Genomic DNA, 14,565 nt, shown 5'->3' with positions numbered 1-14,565 from the left:
GATATAAAAACGTAAACGAAGCAAAAAGGAGCAGGAAACACGACGAAAGCATGGCAAAAAGTAAAGCAGAAAGTGCACGTACAACAACACTACTCACTGTGAGTGAAATGAGGTTGTGCTTTTTTCGTATTTTTACTGCTAATAGTTTTCCTTTTTTTTATTTCTTTTGCTTATGTTGAGCAAAATTGGTTACGTTTTACGTTTGTTAATTGGTGGATGGTTGAAACAATGGTTCGCTTATTCTCATTGGTTTAGCACATTTGTTTACACTGTTTACACTAGAGCTAGGCTTCATTTTACTGCACTTATATAAATTAAAAAAAAAAGACAAATATCTGTTTCGCTCAAAAACTCTCACTCGTGGTTAGTGAAGCTGACTAGGAAAAGTTAATAATAAAAAAAACAGCTAAATTCTGTCAATTTTGTGATTGAACGCTTGCGGTCAACCACACAGCACAGCAAAGAAGAAGAAGAAAAAAAGAAGAAGAAAAGACGCACACATCGAACTGCTTTTAACAAACAAACATATTGCAACACACATCGATTACTGAACAGAACAGATTTTAACAGCGCTTTTGTTGGAGAAGCAACAGAATTTTAACCGATCACCTACAACAACGCATCCAAGCCATCGCCTGGCTCAAAAACAACGAAAACCAGTTTTATTCATGCAGCGTGTGATTGCGCAGCCTACTACTACACACTCAAATACTATTCGTTGCTCACACACACACACACGCAAATGCTACTGTTGAACTTTATGGCCTACTGAGCCACTCTGGCTGGTCGTTTTCATCGATTGTTGTTCACATCTATAACAGCGGTACCCCGTACCGCTGTACAAAATCAAAAAGAAGATTGGTTTTGGTTCGTAGAAAATGTGGCAATTCGGTTTGCTTTTTGCATTCACAACGATTGAAATTACATTTATTTATGGTGCTTTATGCAAGACGCACTAGCTATAAATTGCCCACAAAATCGAACGTAGAAGCGCAAAACAAAAATTCAAAACACAAAACAAATAGAACAATCCATCACAATGTGGCCAGAAGAAATGGAAATGAAAATTAGAAAAAAGAGAAAGAGAGAGAGAGAAAGAGAGAAAACTACAGACAAACAAAGAAAACTTTAAATAAAACGTGTTAAAGTAGAAAGAAGTTGCACGTAAAAAGAGCAAATGCAAACAAAACAAACAAAATGAAAAGAAAAACAAAATTCTGTGATTTCCAAAATTGCACTTAAATGCACCCTTTCCTTTCCTACTGCTACCAAAAAAAGAAGAAGAAGGAAAACTCAACCCATCTATGCAATTTGTGACGTCAGCGGTGGTGTAGGAAAAAGGAATGATGATATCGATTTTTTTACGAAAAAAACACACGCACACACACAAACACTTCTACCACTAAGACTAAGGAGGTTCCGAGGAATGGACTGTTAGTAGCAAAACCCTACGCGATGGCTCTGTAATTTTGCTTTTTTTTCCTTCCGTATCTTGACTAAACAATGCTTTTTGAAGTTGATGTTTTTTTGTTTGTGTAACTTTAATTCTTGCAGGTGCTTGAAGTAAGCTTTCCCATTTCTTGTTGATATACAAATGGGAAGGCAATAACATACATTTACGCAAGTGTGTGTGTGTGTGTGTGTGTTGAGAAGAATGATAAGAAAGAGGCATAATTACACAAATGCGTTGATAAGTAGATTAAAAAAAACGAAACGTTGAACACACACACACCGATTAATAGCAGCAGAAAACAAAAATGTAAAAGAGCAAACAGTTAAATATTCCAGTGCCAGTGCTATTTTTAACACACAAACACAAACAAAAAAGACACGAACAGAGAGCAAGGGAAGGGAAAGAACGCTTCCTGTGCACAAAATTACTAGATGAGAGCGAGAGATTGTTTTAGAGAGGAAGAAAAAACCAACAGAAAAACAAAAATTGAACCGAAACCATATGCCGTTCAGTGAAAGTTACCAACTGTTAAGACATTTAAAAACATTTCAAACAGCAAGGAAGGAAGCAAGGCAGGAGCTGATTGAGGAAAAGAGCCAAAAGGGTTTGAAGAACCATTGTAACCAGAATGTAGTGTTGAACGAAGAGGGTGGGGGAAATCGCATACATTGCGCTGCTGGGAACGGAATCAGATGGCCGATGACCCAGGAAAAGAGTGATTGAAATCAACCAAACCACACCCACACCCACACACACGCATACATACATGCAAATACAACCGAGGGCCGATTGATTTTGGTAATGATGTTGTGTGGAGCGTATGTGTGTGTGTGTAAGAGGCTGGTGGTGGATAGTAGGACGAGAAACGATGTATATTTTAAACTAAATGTGTGTATAAAACCAGCAACAAGCAAACAAAACAACACAAAACAAGAAAAAAAACCTGTGAAAATGACAGAAAAAAAGAAAAGAAATATATGTAATGTAAATTCTATTTAAAAAAGAAACCAATCTGCGTGTTTACTTATTTACGGGATGGTAATTTTGTAATTCGATTGTGGAGATTGATTGATTCAGTAAGTAATAGCTGTCAGAATTTAAATATTTATCAAACTATTTTTCCACAATATACAATTGCTTGTAATTTCATATCCGTTTATTCGTGTTTGTTTTTGATAATTTTATTTTTTTTATTAATCTTCTCCATCATACCAATGTTTGCACATCACTATGCCAGTTAGCGAAGACACAAACCAGCACAGCAAAAGCACAGTGTCTTATATTCACCACGCTGAACATTCACCACGGCAGCTATCGAACATCGAACAAAATGTTCATCGAACAGGATCATACATCCCGGTTGCGACAACAAGATTCGCCATGTTGCAAAACAACACACAAGAAACTGATCAATATTAACGGGTAAGAAACTAAAATCGAGATAGAAAATGTAAAAAAAAACTTCATTCCGCAACGACGCCCCTCATTCGCCATAGAAGAAAACAAAAAAAAAAAACGAAAAAAAAACCGATTTGCGCTGACACAACCTTTCCGACTGCTTGTACCAGGAGAGCATGCATGTCGGTAGGTAGCACGCAACGCGATACGCACACGGCACGCCGTTCTGCCGACACTAACATTCTGCTACGTTTGTAACAGGCGCACATGATCGATCGCAGTACACCGTGCTGTCTCTTTCATTCGCCCGAAATTAGTGTGTCGTGTGACGCGTGGTGCTACCTGCACAGATTCCTGCGCTCCTGTTACTTTTGCCGTATCGCGTACGGGGTCAAAACCGATTTCGCTTTTTTTGTTTTTTTTTCTGTTTTCCTCTATGGCATGCGTCGGTGAATGAGGGACGTTGTTGCGCAATGACGTTTTTCTCATTTTCTTTCTCGTTTTAAAATTCTTACCCGTTACCATTGCCAATTTCTTTCCATTCTTCTCAGCGCATACAAATAATCAACACACAATTTGCATTCTTTTCACGGTTTTCCTTTAATTGTTTCGCCATTTCTTACAGGTGTTTCTTCGCCATTGTGTTTCGCTTACGCTTCAAGCGCCTTTTGTGCTACGGGGAACGTAGAAGCAAACGTAAGTAAGCACACCCCCTCCCCCCAAAAAAAGACACGCACACACGCACACACACCAATCGTCGTTATGCGATCATCTATCTCCCTCATCCTAGTGCACAAAACGGACGTTAGCGAAGCGCTGATCAAGTAGAATCAAACAAACAAACAAAAAAATGGACACGCAGATGATGATGCTGGAATTATGATTTGATTGGGTGGATTTTACGCTTTTCTGTCGTTTTTTTGTGCCTTTTCTCTCTACTTGTTACACAAAATATACACGTACATCCAGTTGGTTCGCTAATAACTGCTCAGATTGCTACTGTTTACAAGTAGATGGAGGTGTTTTCTACCCTAGTTTTTTCAGTGTCCTTTAGCTATTCCTCTTCGTTATTTACAATCCTACAAGGCGCCTACATTCGGCCTTTTTGGAGCATCTTTTGCTAAAGAACAAAACTATAAACAACGCTGAACAAACGTTCTCCAAAACATGCTAAATGGCAAACCGGTTCGACTCCTTAGCTCTCTCTCTCTCTCTGTCTGTTCGAAACGTTCGATCTGGAATACATTGGAACCTTTTATGGGTTTCCGCGCATCTAACACATCTAAAATACTATCGCTCGTTTGCTGCTGTGCGCTGGTTTCCTTCCACTACCGGTTTAATAAATAATTTACACACATTTGTATAGCAGACTGCTGGCCGTGCGCGCTGTGTCAAACGTGCCAGGAAATTGTTAGCACTCCCCCCACTCGTCCCCTAGCCTAACCCCATACATGTATATTTCGCTAATGATTAATCAGTGCCCATCAGTCAGTTTAAAAAAAGAAGCTCAGTAAACATCTCACTATTATTCCCTATTTTCGATTCTTCCCGCCTTTTTTGATTCGCCTTTCAAATTTGTTACACATACATATACATCTGTGCTACATTTAAATAGTGTTTGTTTCTGTGTTTGTTTATGTGCGTGTGTATTACTATGGTGAAGCTAATGTGTACAGAACGATTGCGTCGCTTTCTGTTGCAATTGCATGCCTTCCACGTGGCAAAGCGCCTAAATGTATGCAATTTGTTGTCGTTACATTCCATTTTAATCATACCTTTGAACTACCAAAATCATGAAAAAACTAGTTTTGAACAGCTGTTTAAACTATGTGCCAAACAGCACAGATTCTAACACATTGCATAGCTTTAGGCGCATTGCATTGCTACCCTTCCAGCAAGTAGGCCGAGGCCGAGAGCTAACAGACTTGTTACAGTTCGTTTCTAAGCGTTACATTTCGGACTCCTGATTGTGTTGGTTGTTGGTGTGATTATCTAATGTGTGTACGTTAAGTATCTGTAGTAGTAGTAGTAGTAGTAGTATTAATAGCCGTATTAATAGCAATAGTAGTTATACGTTAAGTAGCACATTCACTGCTCGCCGCGCTTACGTGTGTCTTTTGTCTTCGCCTGCTCTGCTAATCCCTACACACACAGCTGTTAACAGTAGTTTCCCTCCCGTATAGCCTAAGTTCACGCCCCGTTCCAACCGAGGAGCCTTATTTACAATTATGCACCGACCCACTGTACCCGGGGCAGGGCCAGAGGTGCCTTTCAAACGGAAAGCGAAAGGTACATCGAACTAAACGAAGAATAGAGATTTAAGTACAGCAGCGGCACCCTTTGCTCATACGATCTAGCTTTAGGCACTAACTTAACCTTGCTAAAACCCTCGCCCCTCTCTCTAACTCTAACTCAGAAACAGGATGTATACAGACAACTCATGGACGGATGTAGTAGAAACAAAAAAAGTAAAAGGGGGCACGAACCCCGCAAAACCCGCTCTAACCCTCTCTAAACGCTAACCACCAGATCGTGCAGCACGGAGAGCAGCAGCTCGAACGGTGACACTCAGGATATTAGCCGGTACCCGTTCGCCCGCTCGTAGAACGCCTGCTTCTGGCAGTGGTGCTCCACGTCCTGCTGGGGCAGCTGGCGTGGCTTCCTAGCATGGCGCCGGCGCACCAGATACAGCAGCTTGAACGCACGCTTGCTGCGCCGCTTGCGGGAGACGATGGTGGATGAGGAGGACGCGCCGGTGGTTGCGCCGTCGGCGGCGGTCGGGACGGCGCCGGTCGGCCATTCTCATACCTCAATACTGTTCAAGCTGCCCGAGGACATGTTCTCGGCCCGGCCCAGCCTTGTCGCGCCCGGTCGCTTCATCCCGGCCGCACGCATCGGCATCGGCGAGCGGGCAACGGTTACGCCCTGCTGCTGCTGTTGCTGCTGCTGCTGAAGGAACTCACTGCTGGGTCCACGACCTATTCGTGGGCTGCCTGGGACGGAGCCGGACCCACGCCGCGTACGCCGTATCGAGGACTGGCGGCAATCGACGGGCGGCTGACCACCGTCCAGCACCAGCTTCGGATCGACGCCGTACGCCATGGTGGCACCGTTCGGGATCGGTCTGACCGCGGTGCGTTCGAGCGTGCGCCGGTGGGGCATCGAGGCAAGCATTAGCTGTTCCTGCTGCTGCTGCTGCTGTTGGTGCTGCTGCTGCTGCGCTTGCGGAATGCCACAACTGTTCATTGCCACGGTGGCGGCACTCGGATGATGCAGCGGCGGCAGTCCTCCGATGTGTTGCTGCTGCAGGTGATGTTGCTGCTGTTGGTTGGGAATCGATTGGTGGTTGTTATTAGTGGCTGGCTCGTGGGACAGCGTGGCAGCAGCCACTCCAGCCGGGTCCGTCGTTTCGTCGCCCTCGTCGCTACCATCGCCCGTCCGTCCGCCGCCGTCCGCCGGTTCGTCGCCCTGCTTCGGCACCGCATCGAGCGCGGCGTTTCGCTTCTTCCGTCTCCAGCCGCCCTCGATCGGGTTGGCGGTAGCGGTGCCAGCCGCCCGTGCCAGCCCGGCATCTCCCTCGACCAGCGTGTTCGGCAGGAAGCGCAGCTCCATCACAGTGCGATTCTAGAACAGTCACGCTGATTTCTGAGCTAGAATAAAACGCGTCCTCGCAAATCGATCTACACAGCAAACTGGCTACTGGGGTGGCGGGGGAGAGATGGGGGGGGGGGGGTGGCGAGGGTGACAGATGAAAGTGAGGAGCAGATCAGGGGGAGCGAAAGGGAGGCGGGGAGGGGGATGTTTTCCCCCTAAGAGTCGTGAAGCGAGAAAGAAGCGGCAGCTTTTATCCTCCACACACTAACACAAAACAGATTGCCTACATTTAGGCGCTTCCTCGTGGAGAGCGCAAAGATTCAGTTCCGCCGAACGTAGTGCTGGAATTGTGGGCATCCGACCACAACAGCAACAACAGCAACAAGTGAGATAGTAGTGTGTAATCGAAAGGAAGGGAAGGAAAGAAGAATACAAAGAAGATCAATAGTAAAGAGAAGAAATAGAGCGCAATCGCAGTGTACGCAGTACGGGATGATCGTATCGCGATCAAAACGGTGCGGCATCAGGTAGAAACAGGACGGTTAGAGTAGGTGTAGAAAAGAAAAATGACTGTTAAACCGATCCTCTCCCCAACCCGGGAGCAAGATGGAGGCGGGCAGAATGGGTGAAGAACAGAGCAAGAAATGGATGATGGAAAGGTTTGATGAAAGTGGTCGGGAGAGAGGGGGGGCGGGATTGTGTGGAAGGAAAGGATTACGAAGCGAAGCCTAAACCGAGCTCCTTCACCGTACCGAAACCGGGCGACCGTTAGGGCGATGGTAGAGCGAGCTATCCGTGGGCGACGAACGAGGAGTTTTGCTTGGGCTGAAAATTTGCGATTTATTTCTTGTGCGTTGTATTTTTTTTTTTTTTTGTGTATATGCAAGAAAGTACTTGTATGAGGAACGCTACGCTGTACACTAAAGGTCGATTTGGATCAATATTTACATGCAGTATGCACTACGATAGCTAATGTGAAACATATGTACAGAAAGGGTGAATATTCTTCTATTCAGAAATGAAGTTCAAGTTACGTTTAATCATGATCATAACAAAAAAAAAAAACATTCAAAATTACAAACAAAGACAAATATAAATTACAAAGGAAAAACTAAATAAAGGGAAAAGTACGCTTAAAAGAACGTGTAACTTAATTATGAAGAGTATCAAACAAGCTCAAAGATTTAAGCGAAAAACAATATCAAAATAAGGATAACGAGAACGAAACCAAACAAAAACAACATCAAATGGGAACAACACAATTCAAAACCAAAACAGGGGAAAGCAAAACATTCATCGCGCAACTTGGATAGTACTTGTTCGCTTGGTCGTGCAGGGAGCGGTTGAAGGGAGCAGCGAGCAAGATGAAGCAATCACTCATGCACGTTATACGCAACACAAAAGGCTTGTTAGTGGAAAGGAGCGGAAAAAGACATTAGTGAAGGAATCATTACCGGGCGGGCGAATGAACTACGGCGACTGACGTGACTTAAAACCATGTGCCTGATTTGCGGATTGCATACTTTCAGGCGCATCGCTTGTAAGTCCGTCTTCGCCGGTGCACTTGTAATATGTAAGCTATTCATCCGCCCCGCCGGGGGTAATTAAGTACCAAACGCACATGCAGTGTGGGGATTGGGGGAAGGAAACGTGCGGGGTGGAATGTTGTGTCAACCGAACGCATAACACTAGCGGTACGAAGCGGCATGAAAGCTCACCGTTACCTTGTCGCCATCCTGTGCCAGCGGGTTGGGCGTAATGTTCATCCGTCCGTTCATGCCGTTCGTGCGCGTCTTGTGGTGGGGCGGCGGCGGGCCCCTTGGTCCCCCATTGCTGACCGCACCGGCAAACCCGTTCTGATCGACCGGTATGTGTACCTTCGCATCTGGTTCATCTAAAAAAAAAAAAAAAACAAACCAAGTTAAAGTGCGGGAAACATTACACATTACGGTTTAAGTGAATTGACAGAAGAAGCTTCCGCTTACCTGCACCGTGGCCACGCTTCTTGCGCCGGCTGAAGCAGCAGCACAGAAACAGCACGAGCAGCACGCTCACGATCAGCACGCAGCCGATCACGAGCAGATAGTTCACCGGCACGACCTGGCTACCGTCCGGCCCTTCCGCTGCCGCTATCACCGTCGGTACGGTCGGTGGCGGCGTCGGTGGCTTCAGCGTCCGACCGGTCAGGATCGCGCTAAAGTCCGACGCGGCCGACGCGGTGAACGATTGCAGCTTAAACTCGTAGGCCGTGCCCGGCTCGAGATGATCGATCTTGAAGTGGCGGGCCGTGCTGCTGTCCACCGTGGCCTTCGAGTATTCGCCCGCCGTCGTGGCCGGCCGATAGTACGCGTAAAAGCCATCGATCGGGTGCGGCAGATGCTGGGGGAACTGCCACTGCAGCACGACGGCATGCTGCGACACGGGCTCGATGCGGGTGAGCGTCGGCGCCAGCAGATGGTTCTTGGTGAGACCGAGCTGGGAGCCACGCTGCAGGTGGAATTTGCCCGAGGCGGCTCCCTCCTTGTTGTCGTTGTTCGAGTAGACCGCCACGATGCGGAACCGGTACAGGTGGTCCGATTTGAGGTTGTTCACCTCGTAGGAGCGCGTGTACGGTGGGATGTCCTCGTTCTCCGTCATCCACTGGGTGCGGGCGATGTTTTTCGTCGGGTCGCCGAGCATTCGGTACTGCACCTTGAAGAACTGGATCGGCAGCCCGTCGCTGGACGGTACGGACCAGCGCACCATCACCGATTCGTCCGACAGCCGGGTAATGTTGGGCCGGGAGGGAGGTATCATTACCACTGGAAAGAGAGAGAGAGAGGCAGATGGAGAACAAGATGTTAGGGAGGGTTTTTTTTTTATTAATGGAAAGGCGTTGACAACCAACGGTTCACTGACAGCGGATCAATGCTCACGTTCTATGAAACGTCAAACCCAAATCTAAGTAACCAGAGCGTTCATGTCACTCTGTTTTGGTTCCTCTAAATTAGGAGTGTGTTTACATATTTCCCATTAAAGTTTAAGTGATTTAAAATTTATTGAAATTTGTTTTAGGGATTAAACTCCAAAAATGTCCAAATCAAAAGGCAAAGGAGCAAAGGGCAAAAAGAAAACCGCCGACCCCAACCTCGTCTACTGCGACGACAAACACTTTGACGAAGCGCTCGCCATCGTCCGCATCGAGCACTGCCTCAAGTGTCCCATCTACCGCACGATGGCCGAACGGACGTTCGACCAAATCGCTCAAACCTTCCCGGACAATCGCTTCAAGCTGATCGTGAACGAGTTCGACCGGCTGGAACCGCCGGAAGGCAGCTTCGAGCTGTCCATCGCCCGCAACTGCCGTCTACCGGGCCAGCCGCTCTGGACCGGTCTCAACCGGGGACCGCCGAGGTGCGAAAAGTTCCCCCCACTACACGCCGATCACCCGGCCTGGCAGCAGCTTATCGAGCAGATCGGACGCGTAATAAACCCACCCACGGCCCCGAAGCAAGCGGGCCTGTTCGGGATGCGCTTGCCATACTTACGGTTTTTGTGCTTCTTTCCACCCTTGCGCTTGGGCGAATGGTCCCCGCCGGCGCCGCCACCGCCGCCACCACCGCCCGCCTTCGGGCTGGACGGGACGGACCCGAGCGGTGTAGTGCCGATGCCGCCCGGTATCTGCTTCGGGATGACCTGCAGCAGATTGCCCTCGCTCGCCTCCCCGACCGCGTTGCGGGCGAAGCACTGCACGATGCCGGCGTGGCGCTTTTCCACCGACTGTATGATGAGCCGCGTGCCGTTCGTGCGTATCAGACCGTCCCACTCGGTGTAGTCGCCGTTGATCATCCAGTAGATGTCGGGATGGGGCGAACCGCGCGCAATGCACTCCAGCTCCAGGCTGTCGCTTTCGTTGGTGAGCGTCGAGCGGGGTGGCGCGACAATGCGCGGCGGCTCCAGCACGGTCAGCCACACGGAGTGTAGCAGCGGCGGATCGATGCCGTTCTGCAGCCGGCACAGGTACTGGCCCGCGTCCTCCGGATGGACGTTGGACAGCTGCAGGCCGTAGTCCTGGATGCGAGCGCGCACATTCAGCGGGATGCCGTTCGCTCTCGTCCAGGCGGGCACTGGGACGGGGTTGCCGACGCCCGGGCACTCGAGCAGGGCCGTATCGCCCGGCAGCACCGACACGTTCTGAGGCTGGGTGAAGGCGCGCGGTGCCGAGCGCGGTACGTAGTCGACCGTGACGGTGGTACGCTGGGGCAGTATGACTTCGCTGCCGGTGATGGAGTTGACGGCCGAGCACCAGTACGTGCCGGTGTCGCGCTGCGCCAGCGAGGCCAGTATGAGCCGGCGGCCCGTCTGGAGCTGCGTCACGTTCGGATAGATCGTCATGCCATCCCTGCGGGAAAGGAAAGCGGAAGATTACTTATTGCAATTACTTCCTTGCAGTAACACAACTTACTTGTAGTAGCTCCAGATGGGTGGCGGGTTCGAGACGATGTCACCGCAATCGATGATAATACTGTTGCCGGGGAATACCTTAAAATGCTGCTGCGGTTGTATGCGGCGCATCGTCGTCGGTACCCGATCGTGCCGGCCCGGCACACCGGTTGCCTCCGCCTCCAGCCCGATCGTCGCCAGCGTCAGGCGGGCCGGTATGGACGCAATCGCCGACGCACCGAACCACGCCACACACTGGTACTCGCCGATCGTGGATTCGCTTACCGACACGCGCAGCTTGTACCGGCCGTCAACGACCGTCGCATTGTACCCATGGTGCTGCAACGAGTGAAGAGCGTTATTAATAAAAAAAAAACCGGGCCCGACGATCCGTGTCCTAGTCTCCCTCCCTCCGACTTACATTGCTCTGGATTAGCACGTAGTCTTTGCGCTGTCCCGCCGTACCCTGCGCCCGAAACCGCCAGTCCAGCTGCTCCGGCATCAGGTTCAGCTCGCACTCAAACAGCACCTCATCGTCGGCGGGTGCGATCGTCGACTCCGGCGCACGAATGATGTACAGGCCGAGACCGCTGCCACCGCTCGAACGGCCCGAGGAGCCACCGGAGTACTGCTGGGAGGATGGCGGGACACTGCCACTCGTTCCACCACCGTGTGCCGGTGCCGTTTGATGGTGATGTCCATGGGAGTGATGTGAATGATGCGAGTGTGAGGACTGCGGGGAACCGAACACCGTGGGCAGGATGCATACGGTTAGCAGTAGGCACAGTCCCAATAAACTGTGCGATATCCGCCGGTCCGACCACCTACTGCATCGATGGCAGTGAGGCAGGTGCTGCTGGGTACGGCAGGATCTCCTCCTACTGCTCACGAGTGGTCGCCGTGCTGCTGGAGGTCGTTTGCTTGCTTGCGTGTACATTGTGGAGCTGAGTGGTGCTGCTGGCGGATGAGTGGCGGTGTCGCTGAGTCGATCGTTTGCTGAACACATTGTTAAACGCTTCCAGGTTCGGGCTAGTGCATATCCACTGCAAAGAAACGGGGGAAAAAGAGCAGATATAAGGCTTCATTAGGGACATGAAGGTTGAAATGATTGCTCATGTAATATCCCTTGGTTTTGTGGGACATAATAAACCTTTTAAAAGAGTTAACTTTGGGAAGGGTTTCAGTGCGATAAGGGAGTTCAGGATGTATCAGGGATTGAATGACATTGAATGGAGTTGCTGGTACGGGGTGAAGTTCACCAAGATGTGTGACGCATCTGCAAAGGTTTGCAATGTTCTCCTTCCCAACAGAACCTATCCCCAGTTATCCCAAACCTTTCCACAAATTTTCCCCCAAATCCCATACCGTTCCGAACACAAAACCGAGCCAAACCCAAACCGATGGTGGAATGCAGCAAGCAACCAGAAAGCATTACGGTGCAGTTTACAGCACAGCTCACAGCTGAGCCTCTACAACCAATCCAAATCCAATAGGGGTCGCCGAAGTTTGGACGCTCGCCCGAAAGTGGATCGAAATCTCGGTCCGGATGAGTTGCGTCTTGACGTGGTCCGGACGTGATTGATGATAGATTAATCACATCGTCACGGCGATCCCTCACGGTGCGTGTTCTGTGTGTGTGTGTGTACCTTGACGCTGCCTAGACGACCATTCCGACCCTTTACCCATCTTCCCTAGCTTCGAACGGGACCGACTCATGTCAGTGCCGTAAGCGTTGATGAGTTGTTAGATTTCCAAACAGTTTAGGTAGAGATTATTCCCGAAACCCTCGCCCAAAGTCCCAGTAGTGTCTCTGACATGTGTCTAGGCGCGTTCCATCACTCTCAAGCGCCTCATGTGTGTGTCTGTGCGTGATTAGAAAAGGAAGGAGAGAAAAAAGCGATTAATCTTGCCCCCGAAACGTTTCAGCCGGGGGAGAGAGAGTCTGCTTTATTTGTTTTCGATCGACATTTTGAAGCAAACGACGAAAGCGATAGAGTAAACGATCCTCCTCCTCCTCCTCCTCCGCCTTCTGCATGATAACTGCGAGATCCCAGACAGAACGGACAGGACGGGAAAGGCGTTGACTTATCAACTACACGTACCACGAACGGAGAGCCCGTTCATTCCTGTCCAAACTTCCTCTTCGATCGTTAGGTCTGCTTACAGGCAGCAGAGTTCTTAGAAACGCCCCCCTAACGCACCGTTGGCTGACAGACTGACTGTCATATGTTTGATTCAAAACGGTTACGATAACTCAAACATCTTTCCATTCCAAAAAGGACACTCCTCGATCGTAGTTTGTGTAAACATAGAATAATTTATCGTAAACACATCATACCGTTCCGTTTCCCGCTGCCAACTCCCGACACTGACCGATCACCATAAATTTGGGCACTAGATCAGGTTGCTTCCTTCCGGACCTCGACCCTCTCACTCTCTCTCTCACACACTGCCAACTAGTACCGCCATGCGCACTGCACCACCGTGGGAAAACAGGAAGTCCATTTCCAACTCCTCCAGCGACCGGGCGCGTTTATTTGAACCAATATTTAACCGCTCGCTGCGTTGTGTTAGATAAACAAACACTCGCCTTACAGTCGCGCTTATGTTTATCGCACTGTTTTCCAGGCGGGGTAGGAAGAATGATGGTTTGATTACACATAAACTGGCACGCAATGCTTAATTGATTGTGATCGATGAATGACGCAGTGAGTGAGTGGTAGTGTGATGGGCCTTACAACAAGCAATGATAATTAGCCTGCCCCGAGATTGCGGAACTCACTCAATGACGATCGGTATCGGATAGGGTTTACGGGGTGGTTTCGTGAATTGATTTGACGAAGGGGGGGATTCTTGATTGATTGAATGGCTTTATCGGGTTCCTCGCGTGGATACGATCGATCTTGGATCTTGGAACGAACGGAGAACAGGTGTATAAGTAAATCACTTTTAGGGGGACGAAACTGTTCAACAAGAATAGAAAGATTTATTCTATTCAAATACACCAAGCCAGGGGAAAGAATTTGTCAGCCACTGAACTTCGAACTGATAAGCTGAACTGCTCCATCAATCATCGTTCGGTTCAACATTCTCAGCAACGCCACCCCTCTGTGGCTGCGCACCACCTTCTAATTAAAACTACAAATTCATTCCCTTGGAATGAACTCGATCAAAGGAAGCCATGCCAGAAGATGCCTTCCCTTCATCTCCAAGGCAAAGTTTATTGCACCGTCCGGGGACCCCGGGGGCAGTAAAGTTTATGGAGCACAAGCGTTTATTATTCGTTATGAAGCCATAATCGGTCCCTTGCCGTCGTTTGTTCCGTGGTCATTCTTTGGGCTTTACAAATTGATACGAAAAGGAGGAAAAAATGAACAAAAAATGAGTAAAAAACATCAACATTTACAACGCCCAGCGCAGAAAATGCGTTCGGCTTCCATGGTGGTTCCAATATACAGCTCAAAAACGCACAGGATGTGGAGAATCGAACGCCGGCACCAACAGAACAACAAGAACAAACACACACTTACACACCCGAACCGACCACGGGGCGGCAAAATAAGACAGACAGCAGCATAATTTTACGACAATGTTTTGAAAACCATAAACCACAATCTCGTCAATGGAAGCGGATGGTGCGGACGGGGTTCCCCTTGTGCCGGTTTGGCGTGTGTGTGTGTGTGTGTATGTCTCCGTTA

The 14,565-nt window shown here is 48.8% G+C and overlaps 1 protein-coding gene across 17 annotated transcripts in view; it reads right to left on the bottom strand.

The window, feature by feature from the left end:
* Positions 1 to 3,432: 3,432 nt before the first annotated feature.
* The window catches only part of LOC1281072 (interference hedgehog), an 80,579-nt gene continuing 69,446 nt past the window's right edge, over positions 3,433 to 14,565 (bottom strand). For 5 of the 17 annotated variants that reach the window (XM_061652020.1, XM_061652018.1, XM_061652019.1 and 2 more), the window contains 6 exons: positions 11,289 to 11,910; positions 10,890 to 11,206; positions 9,973 to 10,826; positions 8,431 to 9,246; positions 8,164 to 8,339; positions 3,433 to 6,475 (listed from right to left, as the gene is read on the bottom strand). In XM_061652020.1, the coding sequence (XP_061508004.1) occupies positions 5,654 to 6,475; positions 8,164 to 8,339; positions 8,431 to 9,246; positions 9,973 to 10,826; positions 10,890 to 11,206; positions 11,289 to 11,873 (3,570 nt within the window). In that variant the 5' untranslated portion in view covers positions 11,874 to 11,910 and the 3' untranslated portion in view covers positions 3,433 to 5,653. Of the gene's footprint in view, positions 6,502 to 6,561; positions 6,787 to 8,163; positions 8,340 to 8,430; positions 9,247 to 9,972; positions 10,827 to 10,889; positions 11,207 to 11,288; positions 11,911 to 14,565 lie in introns of those variants that run through there. The other 12 variants (XM_061652029.1, XM_061652025.1, XM_061652027.1 and 9 more) reach the window with 9 other exon arrangements.

This window comes from Anopheles gambiae, chromosome 2 (assembly GCF_943734735.2).
Source record: "Anopheles gambiae chromosome 2, idAnoGambNW_F1_1, whole genome shotgun sequence".
NCBI classification, from domain to species: Eukaryota; Metazoa; Arthropoda; class Insecta; order Diptera; family Culicidae; genus Anopheles; species Anopheles gambiae.
This window is presented reverse-complemented; position numbering and strand designations above follow the sequence as displayed.